Source organism: Syngnathus acus, chromosome 1 (genome assembly GCF_901709675.1).
Source record: "Syngnathus acus chromosome 1, fSynAcu1.2, whole genome shotgun sequence".
Lineage (NCBI taxonomy): Eukaryota > Metazoa > Chordata > Actinopteri > Syngnathiformes > Syngnathidae > Syngnathus > Syngnathus acus.
Genome location: NC_051087.1, coordinates 7,875 through 26,248, shown reverse-complemented (window position 1 = coordinate 26,248; position 18,374 = coordinate 7,875). Strand labels below are relative to the sequence as shown.

Genomic DNA, 18,374 nt, shown 5'->3' with positions numbered 1-18,374 from the left:
GTTTGGTGAGAAGAATATATGTCAAGTTGTAAAAGTTATGATGGGACGGTTGTTGCTGTCGTTCACATTCCAACACAGTAGGTAGCGGTAATGCTCCTTGAAGATGCTGCCGCCCCCTCCGTCGCAAAACAAAACGAAGAAGACGCAGCAGCAGCAGCAGCAGAAGAAGAACAACAAGCCGCTCGAAAGTGGCAGCAACGATCATCCCGCAAGCTAATGCTAACGTGATGTCTACGACCTCCAAAGCGGTTCTGGGACTTTCTGTGCTTGTAACTGTGAGCACCGTGGCTGCGGTCCACCTCAAGCAGGCCTGGGACAGACAGGTGAGCTCAAGCCAGCCACAGCAACGAAGAGTGCATTTTGAAAGACCAGCTAATATAGCTAGCTAGTTAGCTAGCAACGAGGTGAGGTTTTAGGGAGGGATGGGACTTTCGTCATGCTTTCAGTGCACTGATGTTTAAGTGTGCTGCTACAAACAAAAATAACAGCAATTGTTTTTATGTTTGTTTAGTTTGTTGCTACCCCCTTTCTGCTGAGGAGGGAGCAGCAGCATTGTGTACATACTCTTATTAGTTTGTACAAACTTGTATACTTTATTATATCAATCAATGTGTCAATACTATTCAAACATAGTTGCTCCATCAGAGCACAGACATGGCACACAGAGCTGGTAACCTTTCCCTTACACATAAGGCACAGCTCATTAACTTCATGATACAAAGATAGAAAACATTCAGTACATAACAAGACATTCAGTTGATAACAGAACGAATGTCTGCCTTTATGTTTTCCCTTCTTTTCCCCTCCCTTCTCTTCTCTTCCGTATTCCTGCTTGTGGACGCTATAAAGCAGGGGTGGGCAATTGCGGTCCTCGAGGGCCGGCCGGTGTCCTGCATGTTTTATCGGTAGGTCTCTCTGGGGCAACACACCTGATTCAAATGCTCAGGATTGTTATCCAGCTTCTGCAGACCTTGCTAATTATAGAATTATCAGGTGTGTTGCAACAGGGTGACATAGAAAACATGCAGGACACGGGCCCTCGAGGACCGGAATTGCCCACCCCTGCTATAAAGCCTTCTGACCGGAACTATGACGTTATTGTTTCATCTGCTGAAGTGCATTGTGTACTGACTGCTGTAAAACAAGCCAAGATCTTGCAAATAAAGAACCAACTATTACTCCACATCTTTGTTTTCCTTGCTCATCGACCGACATCTTGAGCAAAAGGCAACACTACCTTGATGTGCTAACCCTAACCCCCTGTGACTCGTGTGTTTGCAGCGTCTCCACGAGGGCATCCTGAGAGATTTGGAGCGAGTTGAGCGAAAGAAAGAGAACGTGCGGCTTCTGGAGGAGAACAGAAAGTTGAGCGCTCACCTGCGAGAGGAACGACGGGAGGTGCAGCGCTGATTTTTCTGGCCGGCCGGCTGGCCAGCCAGCCAGCGAGCTCATGGAGGGCGGAGGCGAGCCGGGCGGGGCGGTGGAGGATGAGGCGGCCTGCACCTCGGCTTCGGAGGGCCTGGAGGAGGGCGAGGTGGAGGGCGAGACGCTTCTGATGGTGGAGTCAGAGGACCAGGGCTCGCACGACCACAGCGGTGACTCCCTTGCCAGCGACCCGGGCGACGAGGCGGACGCCGTCTGGGCCTGCGACCGCTTAGCCTTTTACTGCGAGCGATGCCACAAGTGGATTCCTGCAGGTATGTATGCCATGTCCCCTTCACTTTGCTCGGACGCGGTACCACGCGTCCCACTGAAACGCGTTGGTCGCCTGAGCACAATATGATTGTTTTGGGGGAAGCTAATGAAAGTCCCACGCATGGAAAAACGCTGCAGAAGTCAAGCTTGACTATGACCTGCTCGCTGGAATGTTAAAGTCCAACTCCAACACCTGCTCCTTTGTTTTTTTTTGTTTTGCTTTGTTGTTTGAGTGTAGTTTACTTGTTGTAATTGGATGGGTTTTTAAAAAAAACAAAAACAAAACCTCAATAATTTTGGACTGATATGAAATGAGCCAGGTAGCCCAGTCCTACGGCGGTGTTTTGTTGTCTGTTTTTTTTTTTTGCGGCGTGACTCGACATTCTCATGGGTCAGCCCTTGTCTCGCACTGCAACACCCTCGTGTTAAGTGTGGTCTTGTCACCTTAGCTCATCTCCACGGCAACCAGCCCAGCTACCTGAAGGGCGACAACTTCTTCAAGTTTGTCTGCCGCGACTGCTCCGAGGACGGCGAAGAGACCTTCGAGAGGATGCGCCTCACCTGGCAGCAGGTCACAGCCTGGCGTGATTGGCGGGTGGGCGGATGCAATTGTGGCAAGGCTGACGTACATGGCTTTGCATGCGACAGGTGGTCATGCTGGCCATGTACAATCTGTCGCTGGAGGGAACCGGGCGCCAAGGCTACTTCCGCTGGAAGGAGGACATCTGCGCCTTCATTGGCCGCCACTGGAACTTCCTCTTGGGATCCAGGTGGAGAGCCGTCGCCACCAATTTCCTTGCATACCCGTTGTAGCCTGACAATAAAGGCGTCCGATTGGATACCGATGTACTTTTGGCACCCGGCAGGAAAAAGACCTCCACCTGGTGGAGCACTGTAGCGGGTTGTTTGTCGGTGGGAAGTCCCGCGTTCTTCCGCTCGGGGGCGCAAGAATTCAGCGAGCCGGGGTGGTGGAAGCTGGTCCACAACCGACCACCCATCCTGCGAAGCCCCGGCCCCAAGGCGGCCGCCAAGCTTAAAGGTGAGCCGCCGTCGGTCGTATTCTCACCTTGAGTTTTGGTCCGACGTCATGGCCCGCTGCGGCAGGCGCGGCGGCGGCGTGCAAAACTGCGGCGGAGCCCACCGTGGCTGTGGAAGGTCTGCGCAAGCGGGGCGGCGGCAGGAACCCGGTGGAGACGGCCATGCAGCTGAAGGAGAAACGCTCGCGGACGCAGGAGGCCAAAGATATCCGGCGGGCTCAGAAAGAGGCGGGCTTTGCCGAACGCGCCGCAGCTTCTGCGCCCGTCACGATGGGCGGCGGGCGCGGCGCGGGGGGCGTACAACGCCTGCCGGACGCGCTCCTGGAAAAAGGCGAGGTGGTTGAATTCTCCTCCGTCAGTTCTTCAGACAGGACGCCCCTGACCAGCCCGTCGCCGTCCCCCTCGCCCGACTTCTCGGCCCCCGGGACGCCGGCATCTCACTCCGCCCCGCCTAGCCTGCTGTCGGAGGCTGACCTCATCCCAGACGCCATGCCGCCTCGAGCGCTCTTTCACGGTAAGTTGGTGCTGACGCTCCAGACACGCTTTTTTTCTTCTTTCTTTCTTTCTTTCTTTCTTTCTTTCTTTCTTTCTTTCTTTCTTTCTTTCTTTCTTTCTTTCTTTCTTTGCGTCCAGACGACGAGGAGATGGAGGCCGTGATCGACCCCGGCATGGAGTACGCCCCTCCCCCCGCCGCCTTGGTACGCAAGAAACTGCGCCCGGCGCCACCTCACATCAAGCGGGAGGTGGACAGCGAGGACGACGACGGGCGCCGGGGCGACTCGGAAGAAGCGGCAGGGCTGCGGGGCCCGGAGCGCAAGAGGTCGGCCCGCTGCGACAAAAGACACGGGAGCCCCGGGATTCCTCGCCACGCCCGCATCAGCCCGTACGACGAGCGGATGCTGCGGCGCCGTCTGGACGCGTGTCCTCTGGCGCTGGCTGTCACGCCGCAGGCCTGCCGCCTCCGCCGTAAACTGATAGTGCGCCAGGCCAAGCGGCAGCACGGACTCCCCCTGCTGGACATTGACCGCGCGCTCAGCCTGGCGGGAGGAGCGTACGGCGCCGCGGCCCGGGAGACGGGCGGCGCCGCGTCCCGGGATCTGCGGGTCTTGGACCGCTTCCAGGTAATGCCGTGTGGCGGAAGCGACGGCTTTGTCTAAGCGTGACTGGCGACGCTTCTCCGCAGGTGAAAGGTCCGGCTCGGCGCGGCCTGCCCTCTCCACGGCTGTCTTTCGGCTGTCGCCTGACGGGAGCCGACGGCGCTTCGGAGCAGAGCATCAAGAGCCCGTACACGTCCCGCCTCCTCAAACCCTACATCAGGTAAAAAGAAGAAAAAGTGAGCCAATTGAGCCCAGCTGTCTCTGAGATGTGACGGGAGGTTTGGTAGAAGGTGTGAATTTGTCCCAAGCTTGAGAAATTTGGACCCTGTGGTGCCAGTCGAAGACTTCTCTGGCGTCCAAATTGTCGGCTAAGGCTAGCGTGGCCAAACGAGGCTGCTGTTGGCTTGGCGTAGGTGTGGCTCCCCGTAGGGAGGCGATGAGTCGACGCGTACGAGAGAGCTGCGTCCGTTGCGAAGCGATGGCCGTGCGTGTCGTGTCGAACAATATCAAAATATGTGCGTGCGTCAGGAGGAGGCAGTGACAAGCTTCTCAGTGTCGTTGAGGATCGTTTGGGAACGGGAGCACGGCATGCCGGAGGAGATGGAAATCTGGTCCGGCCATCTGCCACAAGGCTGTTTGCTTTTCACGTTCGCTTGTAAATTTGAGATCTGTCCCAGCGAGCAGAATGGCCTTTCTGGCGACGGAAAGGCTCGTTGGGCAATCCTAATTGGATGTCTGTCACGTGCATCGATCGGCCAGGCGCGACTACGAGAGCCGGCCCCTCAAGATGCGTCTGCTGGCCGAGATCCGAGCGCACCCCCACCGCCGTGACCCCGACTGGATCCCGGAGCCCGACGCCCCCCTGGACTACTGCTACGTACGACCCAGTCACATCGCCTCGGTCAACGCCATGTGTCGCCAAGGCTTCTGGCCAGGTAACGCAACGCCAGGTAACGCCCCAACCGCCTCCGTGTGCTTTGAGCTGCGGCCTCCCTCCCCCTCAGGAGTGGACCTGTCAGAGTGCCTGCAGTACCCTGACTTCAGCGTGGTGGCGCTCTACAAAAAGGTGGTGGTGGGCTTCGGTTTCATGGTGCCCGACGTCAAGTACAACGAGGCGTACGTCTCCTTCCTTCTGGTCCACCCCGAGTGGCGGCGAGCGGGTATCGGAACCTTCATGATCTACCACCTCATACAGGTCTATTTTCTTTCTTTTTCTATATTCTTTTATTTCCGGCCCCAGCGCAAATACATGTTTTCTTGACACCTTTCTGCCGTTTTATGAAGTCACGTGGCGCGATGGTGCTGTTTTTTGCTCCCAGACTTGCATGGGCAAGGACGTGACGCTTCACGTGTCCGCCGGCAATCCCGCCATGTTGCTCTACCAGAAGTTCGGCTTCCAGGCCGAGGAGTACATCCTGGACTTTTACGACAAGTATTACGCGGTGGACAGTACCGAGTGTCGCCACGCCTTCTTCCTGCGATTGCGACGCTGAGCCTGCCCGGTCAAAAGTCAACATGTGTACGCACGAGGGTTAGGGTTCTTTCTTTGGTTCCCCGCTCGCGTCTCGCTGTCGCGATCGGAGAGAGTTTAAGGCTCCGCCTGTGCCAAGGACCCGGACGGCTCCTCCGCCATCGACGTGGCAGCGGAAAGGGCCCAATGTGACCTTGTGACATTCTGGTAATGACCATTGGATGTTGCTTCACATACATGGATGAAAGTCAAAGTGCTTCAGCTGAGTTCGGATCAGACCCGACCGCCCGTAGTGGGGTTATCGGCGACGACCAGAGCTACGTTGATCCGGCGCGTCACGACTATGTAAGGACAGAGACATCGTTGCCACGTTCGAGTGGCACTGCCAAAGTATTTTATTTCGAGGCCAGGGAGTTTTCAACTCATTGTTTCTGCCCTAGAGTCACCCTTCATGTCTTCTGAATAAACACTTGTACTTAGTCAATGGCGAGTCTGAGAGTTTTGTGAGGGTGGCTTTGGGAGCACGGGCGACCGGACCCTCTTATGGGGGAGAGTTGGACTCCGCCAAGGCTTCCCTCTATCACCGATTCTGTTACCAACTTTTATGGACAGAATTTCTAGGTGCCGTTGAGGGACTTCCATTGGGGTGAGCTCAGTATCGCATCTTCGCTTTTTGCTGCTGTTTCAAGCCATGATCTCTCACTGGAGCAGAATCCATACTGCAAGTTCCGTGGTAGGTATCGCATACCCTCGGGTGTTAAGATCGGCTCGGCGTTCTCACACTTTTGATGGCGTCACGCTATATGAATGGCTGGAATGACAGTACGATGAGGTCTTCAGATTGTGATTGGTCTGTTTTGCGGAAATATGATTGTAGTTCGAACGGATGATTTGGGCGACAAAAACTTCTAAAAACAATGTGCACTTCGGTGATTATTTGATGTATTAATGCTTTTGACGTTTGAAAAGGAAAATGTGGAATTTGCAGCGACAGCTGGCGGTAATAATTTGTAATTGCCCTAATGGGGTCCTTTAATGCGGCGTACGTCGTGTGTTAAACGTTTTGAGATCGCCTGCCTACAAATATCACAATAACGATGCATTTTTTTCTCCAAACATACATGGTGGAACTAATATTTGTATAGGAGGCTCTCGACTTTGGTGTCGCTTTATTGGCGTTCACTCTGAAGCGGTCTCTCTCCCACGTACATAAACCCCGTTGGACTTAGCGAGATCTACGCGGCATCAAATTACCGGATGGGTGTACCAGACCACGAATAAAATTATCTCCAACTGATACTATTATGGAATCGCTCTATTAACTGACTGAGTTCGCGTGGTTTATTAGTTGGCTCATGGTATAGTTTGGAGCAGGCATTTCTTCGGACATCCCCACGTCTGCGTGAGCTTTGTAGGACCCCCGGTCTGAATGGAGCATGGCTACCTAGACAGCTAGCTAATCGACCAAAACGACGACGTTTGCAAGAGGACTTCGGCAACTAGTCAAGTATAAATATATACACGTATGTCTTGAAAAGAAAAATCGTCGAGAGGTGAGGAGGACGTTCGAGATGTCTGACGCAAAAGTAAAGAAGGAACCGAACATTTGTGAAGTTGAAAACAGGTCAGGCACTTTGTCCCAAGTTTATAGCTTCGCCTTGTATTTACAGTCTTCATAGTGCATACATACATACATACATACTACATACATACATACATACATACATACATACATACATTCAAGATTCAAAGCGTTTATTGTCATGTGTACAAAAGGAAAGCACTTTTTCTTTGTACAATGAAATTCTTTCGCTGTCCGTTAAAGTGCCTCACAAGGTAAGGAAGATTAACAGAAGATTAAAAAGTAGAAAGACACAAAATATTAAAAAATATAAAAATAAATATAAAAACCACAATATATACACAGTATATACAACTACTAAGGTGAGGGATGTGCAATATAGGCTAGTGCAAAAATGGCATTGCGCAACAGTTATGAGAGTTATACTGAATGTACTGTTAAACAGGGGAGAATGCAGTGCAAAACAAAGTGAGTGTAAACAATGTACAGTATAAAGTGCAGATCAGTGATAGAGGTAGTGATCTGGTCATCTGTTAATCTAATGGCCGTGGGGAAGAAAGAGTTCTTGAAACGGGAGGTTTTACATTTTACACTTCTGTACCACCGGCCTGAGGGGAGAAGTGTGAACAGTCCATGTTGGGGGTGGGTGGGGTCTTTAAGGATGGACGCCGCTCTCCTGTGGACCCTACGGTGGTGGATACTCTGCAGAGTGGGCAGCGGAGTCCGGGTGATTTTCTCTGCCGTCCTCACCACTCTCTGCAGTTGCTTGCGGTCCTCAGCAGTACAGCTGCATGCATGCATGCATGCATGCATACATGCATACAGACAGACAGACAGACAGACAGACAGGTTTTGAGATGGAGCCACATCGGCTATGTTTACAGTGCCTTGCGTAAGTATTCGGCCCCCTTGAACCTTTCAACATTTCGCGACATTTCAGGTTTCAAACATAAAGATATAAAAGTTTAATTTTTTGTCAAAATCAACAACAAGTGGGACACAATCGTGAAGTGGAACGAAATTTATTGGATAATTTAAACTTTTTTAACAAATAAAAAACTGAAAAGTGGGGCGTGCAATATTATTCGGCCCCCTTGCGCTAATACTTTGTAGCGCCACCTTTTGCTGCAATTACAGCTGCAAGTCGCTTGGGGTATGTCTCCATCAGTTTTGCACATGGAGAGACTGGAATTCTTGCCCATTCTTCCTTGCAAAACAGCTGGAGCTCAGTGAGGTTGGATGGAGAGCGTTTGTGAACAGCAGTCTTCAGCTCTTTCCACAGATTCTCGATTGGATTCAGGTCTGGACTTTGACTTGGCCATTCAAACACCTGGATACGTCTATTTGTGAACCATTCCATTGTAGATTTGGCTTTATGTTTTGGATCATCGTCCTGTTGGAAGATAAATCTCCGTCCCAGTCTCAGGTCTTTTGCAGACTCCAACAGGTTTTCTTCCAGAATGGTCCTGTATTTGGCTCCATCCATCTTCCCATCAATTTTAGCCATCTTCCCTGTCCCTGCTGAAGAAAAGCAGGCCCAAAGCATGATGCTGCCACCACCATGTTTGACAGTGGGGATGGTGTGTTCAGGGTGATGAGCTGTGTTGCTTTTACGCCAAACATATCGTTTTGCATTGTGGCCAAAAAGTTCGATTCTGGTCTCATCTGACCAGAGCACCTTCTTCCACATGTTTGGTGTGTCTCCCAGGTGGCTTGTGGCAAACTTTAAACGAGACTTTTTATGGATATCTTTGAGAAATGGCTTTCTTCTTGCCACTCTTCCATAAAGGCCAGATTTGTGCAGTGCACGACTGATTGTTGTCCGATGGACAGACTCTCCCACCTCAGCTGTACTTATCTGCAGTTCATCCAGAGTGATCATGGGCCTCTTGGCTGCATCTCTGATCAGTCTTCTCCTTGTTTGAGATGAAAGTTTGGAGGGACGGCCGGGTCTTGGTAAATTTGCAGTGGTCTGATACTCCTTCCATTTCAATATAATTGCTTGCACAGTGCTCCTTGAGATGTTTAAAGCTTGGGAAATATTTTTGTATCCAAATCCGGCTTTAAACTTCTCCACAACAGTATCTCGGACCTGCCTGGTGTGTTCCTTTGTCTTCATGGTTCTCTCTGCGCTTTAAACAGAACCCTGAGACTATCAAAGAGCAGGTGCATTTATACGGAGACTTGATTACACACAGGGGCATTCTATTTATCATCATCAGTCATTTAGGACAACATTGGATCATTCAAAGATCCTCACTGAACTTCTGGAGTGAGTTTGCTGCACTGAAAGTAAAGGGGCCGAATAATATTGCACGCCCCACTTTTCAGTTTTTTATTTGTTAAAAAAGTTTAAATTATCCAATAAATTTCATTCCACTTCACGATTGTGTCCCACTTGTTGTTGATTCTTGCCAAAAATTAAATTTTTATATCTTTTATGTTTGAAGCCTGAAATGTGGCAAAATGTTGAAAGGTTCCAGGGGGCCGAATACTTTCGCAAGGCACTGTACATGTCAACATTTCTTCAATCCCATCAGAGGTTTTGTAGTTTTCATGGACACTTTGTGTATTGATGCGTTTGAAGAGACACGTCTTCATCTCATCAAACGAGACGTTTTGGTGGTTAAGGGCTGTAGAAACAAACCTGACTTGACATGCATCCTTTTCGGGCAGAAATGCACAAATTGAGCAAATACACCGGGAATAGCGACTAGTAGTAGACGAAGACGTCGCTTGGTCCAGTTCTATTTTAAACAGAAGCGTTATTTTGCACATCTTTCCCGTTTGCGCTGAGTTAACGCTTCCTAATGGAGTGGCAACGGATCCTCCAGTAGGACAATTGTTGCGATTGTCCAAGTCTTTTTCTCGCTCTGCTTCCACAATAACAGAAACTTTTCAAGTGACGTCACGCGTTGTTGTTTTATCACTTATTCTTGCAACTCCTTTTGATTTCTTTTCAAGGTACCGTTTCAAGACCGGCATCGAGGCACTTTGTGCAGTTATCGAAGTCTAAACTGAAATACGGTGACTGCACTGATCCGATTCAAACGTCTCTCTCCGCCGTTGTTTGGAAGGAAATGAAACCCTTTTTCGCCTGACAACCCTGAATAGTTGAGAGTAGGGTTGCAACTGATGATTATCAATTAATCTATCAATGAGTATTTTGATTGATTAAGTGTTTGCATTTAAATGAAAACCCCAAAAAAAGAACCAACCCTTCACTTCAGCGTGTTGTTGCATTTTCAGGATCAAAGAGCTGTGTCAGCAGTTTCCTCACGGCATCACCGACCAGGTGATCCAGAACGACATGCCGCACCTGGACGCTCAGCAGAGGGCTGCTGCCATCAACAAACTGCTCTCGCTGGTTGGTAGCCCTTTGCCTTCGCTGCCTTGGCTCTCGCGTTCCTTGCCCGGCCTCTGCCTGACCCCTGCTTGACCTATGCGCCAGGGTTGTCTGGATCTGCTCCGGAACAGCAGCGGGCTCCTCTATAGGCTGAAGGAGACGCAGAGCGCTAGGTAACATGCGTGCGCCGTCGCCACACGCGTGTCAAGCGCTTCTTGTGACCCGCCGCCGTGCGAATGTGCGTGTGTGACGTCAGCAAGATGAAAGGTTCCGACAACCAGGAGAAGCTGGTCTACCAGATCATCGAAGACGCCGCAAACAAAGGTGAGTGGGTGCGTTCCGACCTTAGTTTAAGGATTAGAGCCTGTGACGTGCACACGCACCCACGCGCCACCAATGCGCAGGCATCTGGAGCCGGGACATCCGCTTCAAGAGCAACCTCCCTCTGACTGAGATCAACAAGATCCTCAAGAACCTCGAGAGCAAAAAACTCATCAAGGCCGTCAAGTCTGTGGCGGTGAGTCCTCCGTGGCTTTGGCGCCGTTTTGTAAGCGTCCTGCCGTATCGCGTCATATCGCGGCCGCTTGACGCTTTCCAAACCGTCTCGGACCGGAATGCGGTGAGAAATGGCGCTCGCTCACCCGCCAATGCGTGCGTTCACGTCGTGGGCCTGCGCGAGGCTCCCCGGACCGCCACCCCTGGCTCGGTCGCATCTTTTGATGAGCCCGACGTGTCAAAGCGGGCGTGCCGTGTTGAAGGGGGGGGGGGGGGCTCTATTGTGACAAATGCGGTCCATGTTGAAAAGGGAAGTGAACGAGCGGAAAAGTTAGAATTTGCACTGGCAACCGCATGAAACACTTTGCTATGGTGGGAACAAACGGAAAAGGTGGAAATGTGCAATCCTGGCGCACAACTTCAAATCCTCAATAAGGCTGTGCGTGCGTGCGTGCGTGCAGGCGTCCAAGAAGAAAGTCTACATGTTGTACAACGTGCAGCCCGACCGCTCAGTGACGGGCGGCGCCTGGTACAGTGACCAGGACTTTGAGTCGGAGTTTGTGGAGGTGTTGAACCAGCAGTGCTTCAAGTTCCTGCACGGCAAGGTGAGGTCACGTCACCGAGGTAGGGGGTGGAGCGCCAGCCGAGCCGTATAAATCAAATGGGTGCTTGGGAAGACAAACAAAATGGCGTCCCTTCCTCTGCACTTTGCTCTCTACGGCTTTGGGCGCCGGCTGGCATGGGAGCACAAGGGAGAAGCTGAAAATCTCGTGATTAGCCGCTCACACTAACACCTCCTGCGCGCACCCTCAGGCGGAGTCGGCGCAGGACAGTAAGCAGAGTCCCGTGCTCCAGAGGAACAGTTCCTTCGCCACCTCGCACGAAGTCTGGAAGTACATCAGCGAGCTGGGCATCAGCAAGGTAGCTGTGGCCGCGCCCTACCCGTGCTCCCACCTCTTGCCCGCTGAGCGTCCTTCCGCTCCGGCCCGGCCAGGTGGACCTGTCCACGGAGGACACGGAGACCATCCTGGACACGCTGGTGTACGACGGCAAGGCGGAGATGAGCGTGATGGCAGCCAAGGAGGGGACGCCGGGCAGCGTGGACGGACGCATCAAGCTGTATCGCGCCGTCAAGGCCGTGACGGCGCCCGCCGGACTGGTCAAGACGCCCTGCGGACTCTGCCCGGTAACGCTGACCTTTTTGTTTGGTCCTTTGCTTCGGAGCTCTTTGATCCTTTGGACATAGACGTGGCGGGCGGGCGGGCGGGTTCCCGAGGAAGGCAACGCTGCCTTGATGGTCGGACACTCCTTGACTTGCCCTCGCTTGTGTGCTCAGCCTAAAACGCCCTCTCACAAAGCGCTGTTGGGGTCTTGCGGCTGGCAGGTTTTCCACGAGTGTCACGATGGCGGCGAGATCTCGCCATCCACCTGCGTCTACTTGGACCAATGGCTTGCCTTCTGACAGCTGGCTCGCGCCCCCGACGACCCACTGTGCTGCTACGCTGGGGCTTCCTTACTGGCATCTGGTTGCCGCTTGCGCCCTTGTCAATAAAGTCAATCCTCGCATGGCTCGTTTCATGATGCTTTGCAACTGCGGGAAGAGTTGTATTCCGAAATCAAAGAAAGCTCCGAATAGATGACGGCGTGAAGCTGATACATATAGAATACAGAGAGCGACCAACCAGCGTTCTCACCACATTGCATGGCGTAGGTATGTAGAAACATTGAATAATTTAGCTCCAAGATGATAAATAAACATTTTAAGTCATTTCATAGACTATCACTCGTTTTATTGAAAGCATTCAACAAGTTATTACCGGTAAATCTACAAAAATACTTCTTAATGAAAGACTATAAATTGAGAAGATTTCATAATTCCAAGATTGAAACTACTCTGGAAAGTTTTTGTGTGCCTGTATGCGGAATGAATCTTTGGAATAGTTTGGATACACAACAATGTCAAAATACACACAAAAATCAATTATTATGGAAACACATAATCTGACTACAGTTTATTGAACTAGACTTAGAATAGAATAGATCTTTATTGTCATTGTCACACATGTACAACGAAATTTAAAAAGTGCCAACTGATCAGTGCATAAAATAAATAGAATAAATACTTTTAAATTTACTGCAATATGTTTAGTTCAGTGGTCCCGAACGCCACCAGTTTCATATGGACATTCACTGAACCCTTCTTTAGTAAAAAATGAAATTACAGCTACTTGCAAAAAATGACATCACAGTTGCCCAAACAGGCGGACAAAAAGACTTTTCTGGTCTAAATAAACCCTGAGATAAGATATCCGTAATAAGATAACAGTAAAAGTAATATTAAGGTATATACATACAGACGAGGGAGAAAGAAAAGTGCTGCGATTTATGTCGAACCCGCATCGTCATGTATGGGAAACGTGCCAGTTATTTAGTGCGCCATTACATCCACACGCCATTTAATATAACAGCAGTTGCTATATGACGTCAGTTCACATCGCAGTCACGTGACGTCGAACTCGGCGTCTGCTGCCAGCCCAGCCACAGACGCCGAATTTCGACGATTCTCCCTGGTCAACGGTTGTAAATGATCCCGTTGATTAAAAAAAGAAAACTTTATTTAACTCTAATTTACCATTTTAGATAATATTACGTCGCAGTCATGTGACGCGGACATGACGTCAATAGGCGGAACTTCCGCCAGAATTCAAAGTGGGCGTGGCTCGCAACAGGATGTAGGAAATCTGCGATGGCGGCGAAGGAGACACAGCGGATAGTAACACGACGACAAACATGAGAAATGTTTTTATTTTCTGCTTGCAACTGGACCGTCTAGAGCGTACACGGTAAATACAACTCATTGTTTTTAAAAAGAAGTACTTTTGTAGCCCTGAAAAGCGAGTGAGTGTGGCGTTTGGGGGGGGACGTCGAACTCGGCGTCTGCTTCCAGCCACAGACTCCGAAATTCGACGATTCTTTCTGGTCAACATTTGTAAATTATTGCGTTGATTAAAAAAGAAAACTTTATTTAACTCTACTTTTAACTTTACAGTTTCAGATAAGCGGGTATTGCGTCGCAGTCATGTGCCGCGGCAATGACGTCAATAGGCGGAAATCCCGCCAAGATTCAAATCTGTGGGCGCGGATTGCCGTAAGGGCGACAGCAGATACAAACACGACGATTATCAACAGAAATATCTTTATTTTCTGCTTGCAACTGGACCGTCTAGAACGTACAAGGTAAATACAACTCATTGCGTTTAGAGATTTACGTTTGTGTAGTTTGACTAAAGTTGTCGATGTAGCTAGCGTTCACCGTGTAATAGCAATGTGTAGCTGAGTAGCTAACCCTAGCTCAGGGGTGGCTAACCAGTCAGAGACTAAGAGCCACATTTTTTTTTTTTTTTTTTACTGTGTACCGTTGTTGTGCTTGATTTGGTTCCCCCGTGAAATTTTGTTCCCCCTGCCGCGGGAGCGCGCACGCCTTATTTGGAAAGCGAAAAACCGATGTCGTACGGCGTCAGCACTACGTTTTCAATAAAAACATGAAGAACTCACGTTTGCGTCAGTCAATTTTAATTTTCATAAAGGATTTTTCTTATTTGATGTCTTTAAATTCATCCGCGTTGTGCCATTGAAGCGGGGTGCATTCAAAGACCAGTCGTACAGACGGAACACTCATTCACTTCACCAAAAAGCAACAATATAATTAAGTGATATCTTTGCATAAACCTCGATGCAAAGAAACTCCTCTTTTTGGGTACAGGCTACAAGGAGTATATATTACAAATACTTAATTGTGATCATCATTCATCCATCCATCCATCCATTTTATTCCTCAGGTATTTTCAAAGCAAATTAATATTGTTGCATTTATTAATTTGCTTTAAAATGACAGCGCAATATAATTAAAAGCTGACACTATAGCAATGTCAAACGTGTTCATTTAAGAAAAAGCCACACAGGTTTTGTGATCAAATCTTTCATAACGAGAATGATTTGAGTGAATTGATTTGAATGAATAATTGAGAAGAGATTTCAGTTCTGAAGGCTCCTTTTGTCCCAAGCAAAGTGACAGATGGTGGGGAGGGGGGATCAAAATTGTAACAGGAATTCTATAAAAATGTCAAGCCGTGAGGATATGTTCCCCCCCCCCCCCCCCTTATTTTGAGAACGGTGAGTGCTGGACTCCAGATGTTTTTTTTCTGTCTTCCTTGGGGGTCTGTTCAGGTTGTGTGAAAAATTTGAACAGGTTCCCTCATTCCTAGGCCAAATTACAGGGGGGGGACACATCCTCACAGCTGCCCGGTGAGGATATGTCTCTCTCCCCCCCCCCTTATTTTGAGAACGGTGAGTGCTGGACTCCAGCGTTTTTTCACTCACCGTCACTCACCGTTCTCAAAATAAGGGGGGGGGAACATATCCTCACGGGGCAGCTGTGAGGATTTGTTCCAGCCCTGTAATTTGGCCGAGGAATGAGGGAACCTGTTCAAAATTTTCACACAACCTGAACAGACCCCCAGGAAGACAGAAAAAAAAAAACAGCTGCAGTCCAGCACTCACCGTTCTCAAAATAAAGGGGGGGGGGGACATATCCTCACGGCTTGACATTTGTATAGAGTTCCTTACAATTTTTATCCCCCCTCCCCACCATCTGTCACTTTGCTTGGGACAAAAGGAGCCTTCAGAACTGAAATCTCTTCTCAATTATTCATTCAAATCAATTCACTCAAATCATTCTCGTTATGAAAGATTTGATCACAAAACCTGTGTGGCTTTTTCTTAAATGAACACGTTTGACATTGCTATAGTGTCAGCTTTTAATTATATTGCGCTGTCATTTTAAAGCAAATTAATAAATGCAACAATATTAATTTGCTTTGAAAATACCTGAGGAATAAAATGGATGGATGGATGGATGGATGAATGATGATCACAATTAAGTATTTGTAATATATACTCCTTGTAGCCTGTACCCAAAAAGAGGAGTTTCTTTGCATCGAGGTTTATGCAAAGAGATCACTTAATTATATTGTTGCTTTTTGGTGAAGGGAATGAGTGTTCCGACTGTACGACTGGTCTTTGAACGCACCCCGCTTCAATGGCACAACGCGGATGAATTTAAAGACATCAAATGAGAATAATCCTTTATGAAAATTAAAATTGACTGACGCAAACGTGAGGTCTTCATGTTTTTATTGAAAACAACGTAGTGCTGACGCCGTACGACATGGGTTTTTCGCTTTCCAAATAAGGCGTGCGCGCTCCCGCGGCAGGGGGAACAAAATCTCACGGGGGAACCAAATCAAGCACAACACCGTAAAGAGCCACATCAGAATAAAAAGATAAAAAAAACAAGCTAAAAACCCACAGAAGAACATACAGACATAATCATTTACGTTTAGCTGCATTCAATGTGACTACCGCTGTAGGGTAAAAACTGTTGGCGAATCTGCTAGTCCTCAACCTAATTAATCTGTAGCGTCTGCCTGATGGCAACAGTTCGAAAAGGGAGTGGCCAGGGTGGGAAGTGTCCTTCAGAATGTTCTGTGTTTTTTTTTTGAGACAGCGGGTTCTGTGTAGGTCTTCCAGTGTGGGGAGAGGGCAGCCAATGATCTTCTGTGCTGTGTTGATGACCTCTTGGAGCTTTTCCCTCTGAGCAGCAGTGCAGCTGGAGTACCAAACACATATACAGTACGTTAAAGTGCTTTCTATGGAGCAGCGATAGAAGGACACCAGCAGTCTCTGTGTAATGCTGTGCCTCCTCAGCACCCTTAAAAAGTAGAGTCTCTGCTGGGCCTTTTTAAGCAGCTCAGAGGTGTTCACGCCCCAGGTGAAGTCCTCCTCGATGTGGACTCCCAGGTAGCGGAAGGATGACACCCTCTTCACACAGACCCCGTCGATGATAAGTGGTGGAATGTCCGTTTTATTTTTCCTCCTAAAATCAATGACCAGTTCTTGGGTTTTAGCCGTGTTTAGGAGCAGATTGTTCTCTCCGCACCACTCCGATAGCTGGACCACTTCGTCCCTGTAGGCAGACTCATCCCCCTTTGAGATATTCAAACTGTCTAATTCCGAGCATTCATGTTATTCCACTCGGTCTTATTACCAACTTCTATCAATTCAACTAAGTGTTTAATATGTCCTATCAGGGCTGAAGTCAAAATTTGGCACCATCATGTGGTGAAATTTGGAATTGCAGCACATCCAATTTTGCCTGGGAACAAACAAAAGTTTTGAAAAGAAGGCCATTAGAATTATAAACAAATCTGATTACCTTGAAAATAATAAGCTATTTCTTAAATCACAAATTCTTCAATTCAAAGATTTGGTAGCTGATCAGACTGCTCAAATGATGCTCAAAGTGAAGCAAAACTGTTTACCTAAAAAATATTCAAAAGCATATTCAAACTGTCTAATTCAGAACATTCATGTTATTCCACTCGGTCTTATTACGAACTTCTATCAATTCAACTAAGTGTTTAATATTTCCTATCATGGCTCAAGTCAAAATTTGGCACCATCATGTGGTGAAATTTGGAATTGCAGCACATCCAATTTTGCCTGGGAACAAACAGATTAAATAAGTCTTACTTCTTGCCACTCTTTCTCAAACAAGTAAACTCTGCCCATTTTGCGCAGTAGATGTTCTGTTAATACCTAGTATTTATACAAAGTCATAATTTAAATTACTTTCAACATTTATTCATCCATTCAACCACCGTTACTCCACTCGCTCTTATTACCAACTTCTGTCGATTTAACTAAGCGTTTAATACATCCTATCAGGTCTCAAGTCAAGATTTGGCACCATACATCCAATTTTGCCAGGGAACAAAAATAGATTAAATAAACTAAATAAGTCTTCTTCCTATTAAATGAGTTTAATACGTCCTATCAGGTCCCAAGTCAAGATTTTGGCACCGTACTTTGTTGAAATTTGCAATTGCAGCAAATCCAATTTTGCCTGGGAACAAAAATAGATTAAATAAACTAAATAAGTCTTACTTGTTCCCATTAAATAAATTAAATAAGTCTTGCTTGTTCCCACTCCTTTTCAAAAAAAGTAGTTTAAAACGAGGGCCCCTCCCTCAATCCTTAACCCTAACCCCGCACGTCACATTGTGTTGTATCTGCGAATATTGGTTGAGGCCAAATGATAAAGTTTTCTTTCATTCCTTTAGGTTCCACGGTGTTCTTTGGCTGTATGTTTTCCACTGTAAGAAGGATAAAAATACAAAGTACAACAGTTGCACGTTGGCGAAGACGTCTCCGGTGAGTCCTTCCTTCCTTTTTATTCATGGGAAAGTCACAGACAACAATAGCTAAAGTAACACATTGTTAGAGGTTACAAACTACATTTGTCTTAAATTGGATAGATGACTTGTTCCCACACCTTTTCAAACAAGTAAACTGGCCATTTTGTGCAGGAGATTTTCTGTTTATACCTAGTATTTATACAGTCATAATTTAAATGAACAAATAAGATTCATTCACTCACTCATTCATTCAAAATATCCAAAGTTGTGTGTGCTATTTGTAATTGAGAATAGATCTCATGTTACTCCACTCGCTCATACGACCAACTTCTATCAATTTAACTAGGCGTTTAATACGTCCTATCAGGTCTCAAGTCAAGATTTGGCACTGTGCT

At 48.1% G+C, this 18,374-nt stretch overlaps 3 protein-coding genes across 7 annotated transcripts; all 3 read left to right on the top strand.

Annotated features, from left to right (window-relative positions):
* The first annotated feature begins 142 nt into the window (after positions 1 to 142).
* On the top strand, positions 143 to 1,446 carry LOC119130134 (protein PET117 homolog, mitochondrial). The gene is made up of 2 exons (XM_037263791.1): positions 143 to 323; positions 1,282 to 1,446. Exons 1-2 carry the CDS (start codon positions 228 to 230, stop codon positions 1,408 to 1,410), a joined length of 225 nt encoding a protein of 74 aa, XP_037119686.1. The 5' UTR covers positions 143 to 227; the 3' UTR covers positions 1,411 to 1,446.
* kat14 (lysine acetyltransferase 14) lies at positions 1,421 to 5,784 on the top strand. Of its 3 annotated transcripts, none has more exons than XM_037263723.1 (10): positions 1,421 to 1,697; positions 2,145 to 2,266; positions 2,344 to 2,465; positions 2,562 to 2,734; positions 2,800 to 3,246; positions 3,366 to 3,853; positions 3,916 to 4,049; positions 4,589 to 4,764; positions 4,834 to 5,024; positions 5,149 to 5,413. In XM_037263723.1, the coding sequence occupies exons 1-10, from the start codon at positions 1,451 to 1,453 to the stop codon at positions 5,320 to 5,322; spliced, it is 2,274 nt and encodes a 757-aa protein (XP_037119618.1). In that variant the 5' UTR covers positions 1,421 to 1,450; the 3' UTR covers positions 5,323 to 5,413. The 3 variants fall into 3 exon arrangements, with proteins under 3 accessions (XP_037119618.1, XP_037119629.1, XP_037119640.1); XM_037263734.1 differs by having other exon boundaries at positions 2,562 to 2,735; positions 2,807 to 3,246; XM_037263745.1 differs by lacking the exon at positions 4,834 to 5,024 and having other exon boundaries at positions 5,149 to 5,784.
* A 910-nt stretch (positions 5,785 to 6,694) lies between these two features.
* Positions 6,695 to 12,494, top strand: polr3f (polymerase (RNA) III (DNA directed) polypeptide F). 3 transcript variants are annotated; one of them, XM_037263759.1, is made up of 9 exons: positions 6,695 to 6,924; positions 10,132 to 10,249; positions 10,334 to 10,401; positions 10,485 to 10,552; positions 10,633 to 10,745; positions 11,185 to 11,328; positions 11,537 to 11,644; positions 11,718 to 11,909; positions 12,108 to 12,494. In XM_037263759.1, the coding sequence occupies exons 1-9, from the start codon at positions 6,872 to 6,874 to the stop codon at positions 12,183 to 12,185; spliced, it is 942 nt and encodes a 313-aa protein (XP_037119654.1). In that variant the 5' UTR covers positions 6,695 to 6,871; the 3' UTR covers positions 12,186 to 12,494. The 3 variants fall into 3 exon arrangements, with proteins under 3 accessions (XP_037119654.1, XP_037119664.1, XP_037119672.1); XM_037263769.1 differs by lacking the exon at positions 6,695 to 6,924 and adding an exon at positions 9,618 to 9,959; XM_037263777.1 differs by lacking the exon at positions 6,695 to 6,924 and adding an exon at positions 9,984 to 10,002.
* The last annotated feature ends 5,880 nt before the right edge of the window (positions 12,495 to 18,374 follow it).

Excerpts from the sequence above, each read along its gene's own strand:
- LOC119130134 (XM_037263791.1), top strand. The coding sequence starts at position 228 with ATGTCTACGACCTCCAAAGCGGTTCTGGGACTTTCTGTGCTTGTAACT. Across the intron at positions 324-1,281 it reads AGCAGGCCTGGGACAGACAG|CGTCTCCACGAGGGCATCCT; the intron begins GTGAGCTCAAGC and ends GTGTGTTTGCAG.
- kat14 (XM_037263723.1), top strand. The coding sequence starts at position 1,451 with ATGGAGGGCGGAGGCGAGCCGGGCGGGGCGGTGGAGGATGAGGCGGCC. Across the intron at positions 2,267-2,343 it reads TGCGCCTCACCTGGCAGCAG|GTGGTCATGCTGGCCATGTA; the intron begins GTCACAGCCTGG and ends TGCATGCGACAG. Across the intron at positions 4,765-4,833 it reads TCGCCAAGGCTTCTGGCCAG|GAGTGGACCTGTCAGAGTGC; the intron begins GTAACGCAACGC and ends CCTCCCCCTCAG.
- polr3f (XM_037263759.1), top strand. The coding sequence starts at position 6,872 with ATGTCTGACGCAAAAGTAAAGAAGGAACCGAACATTTGTGAAGTTGAA. Across the intron at positions 10,553-10,632 it reads CGAAGACGCCGCAAACAAAG|GCATCTGGAGCCGGGACATC; the intron begins GTGAGTGGGTGC and ends ACCAATGCGCAG. Across the intron at positions 11,329-11,536 it reads TCAAGTTCCTGCACGGCAAG|GCGGAGTCGGCGCAGGACAG; the intron begins GTGAGGTCACGT and ends GCGCACCCTCAG.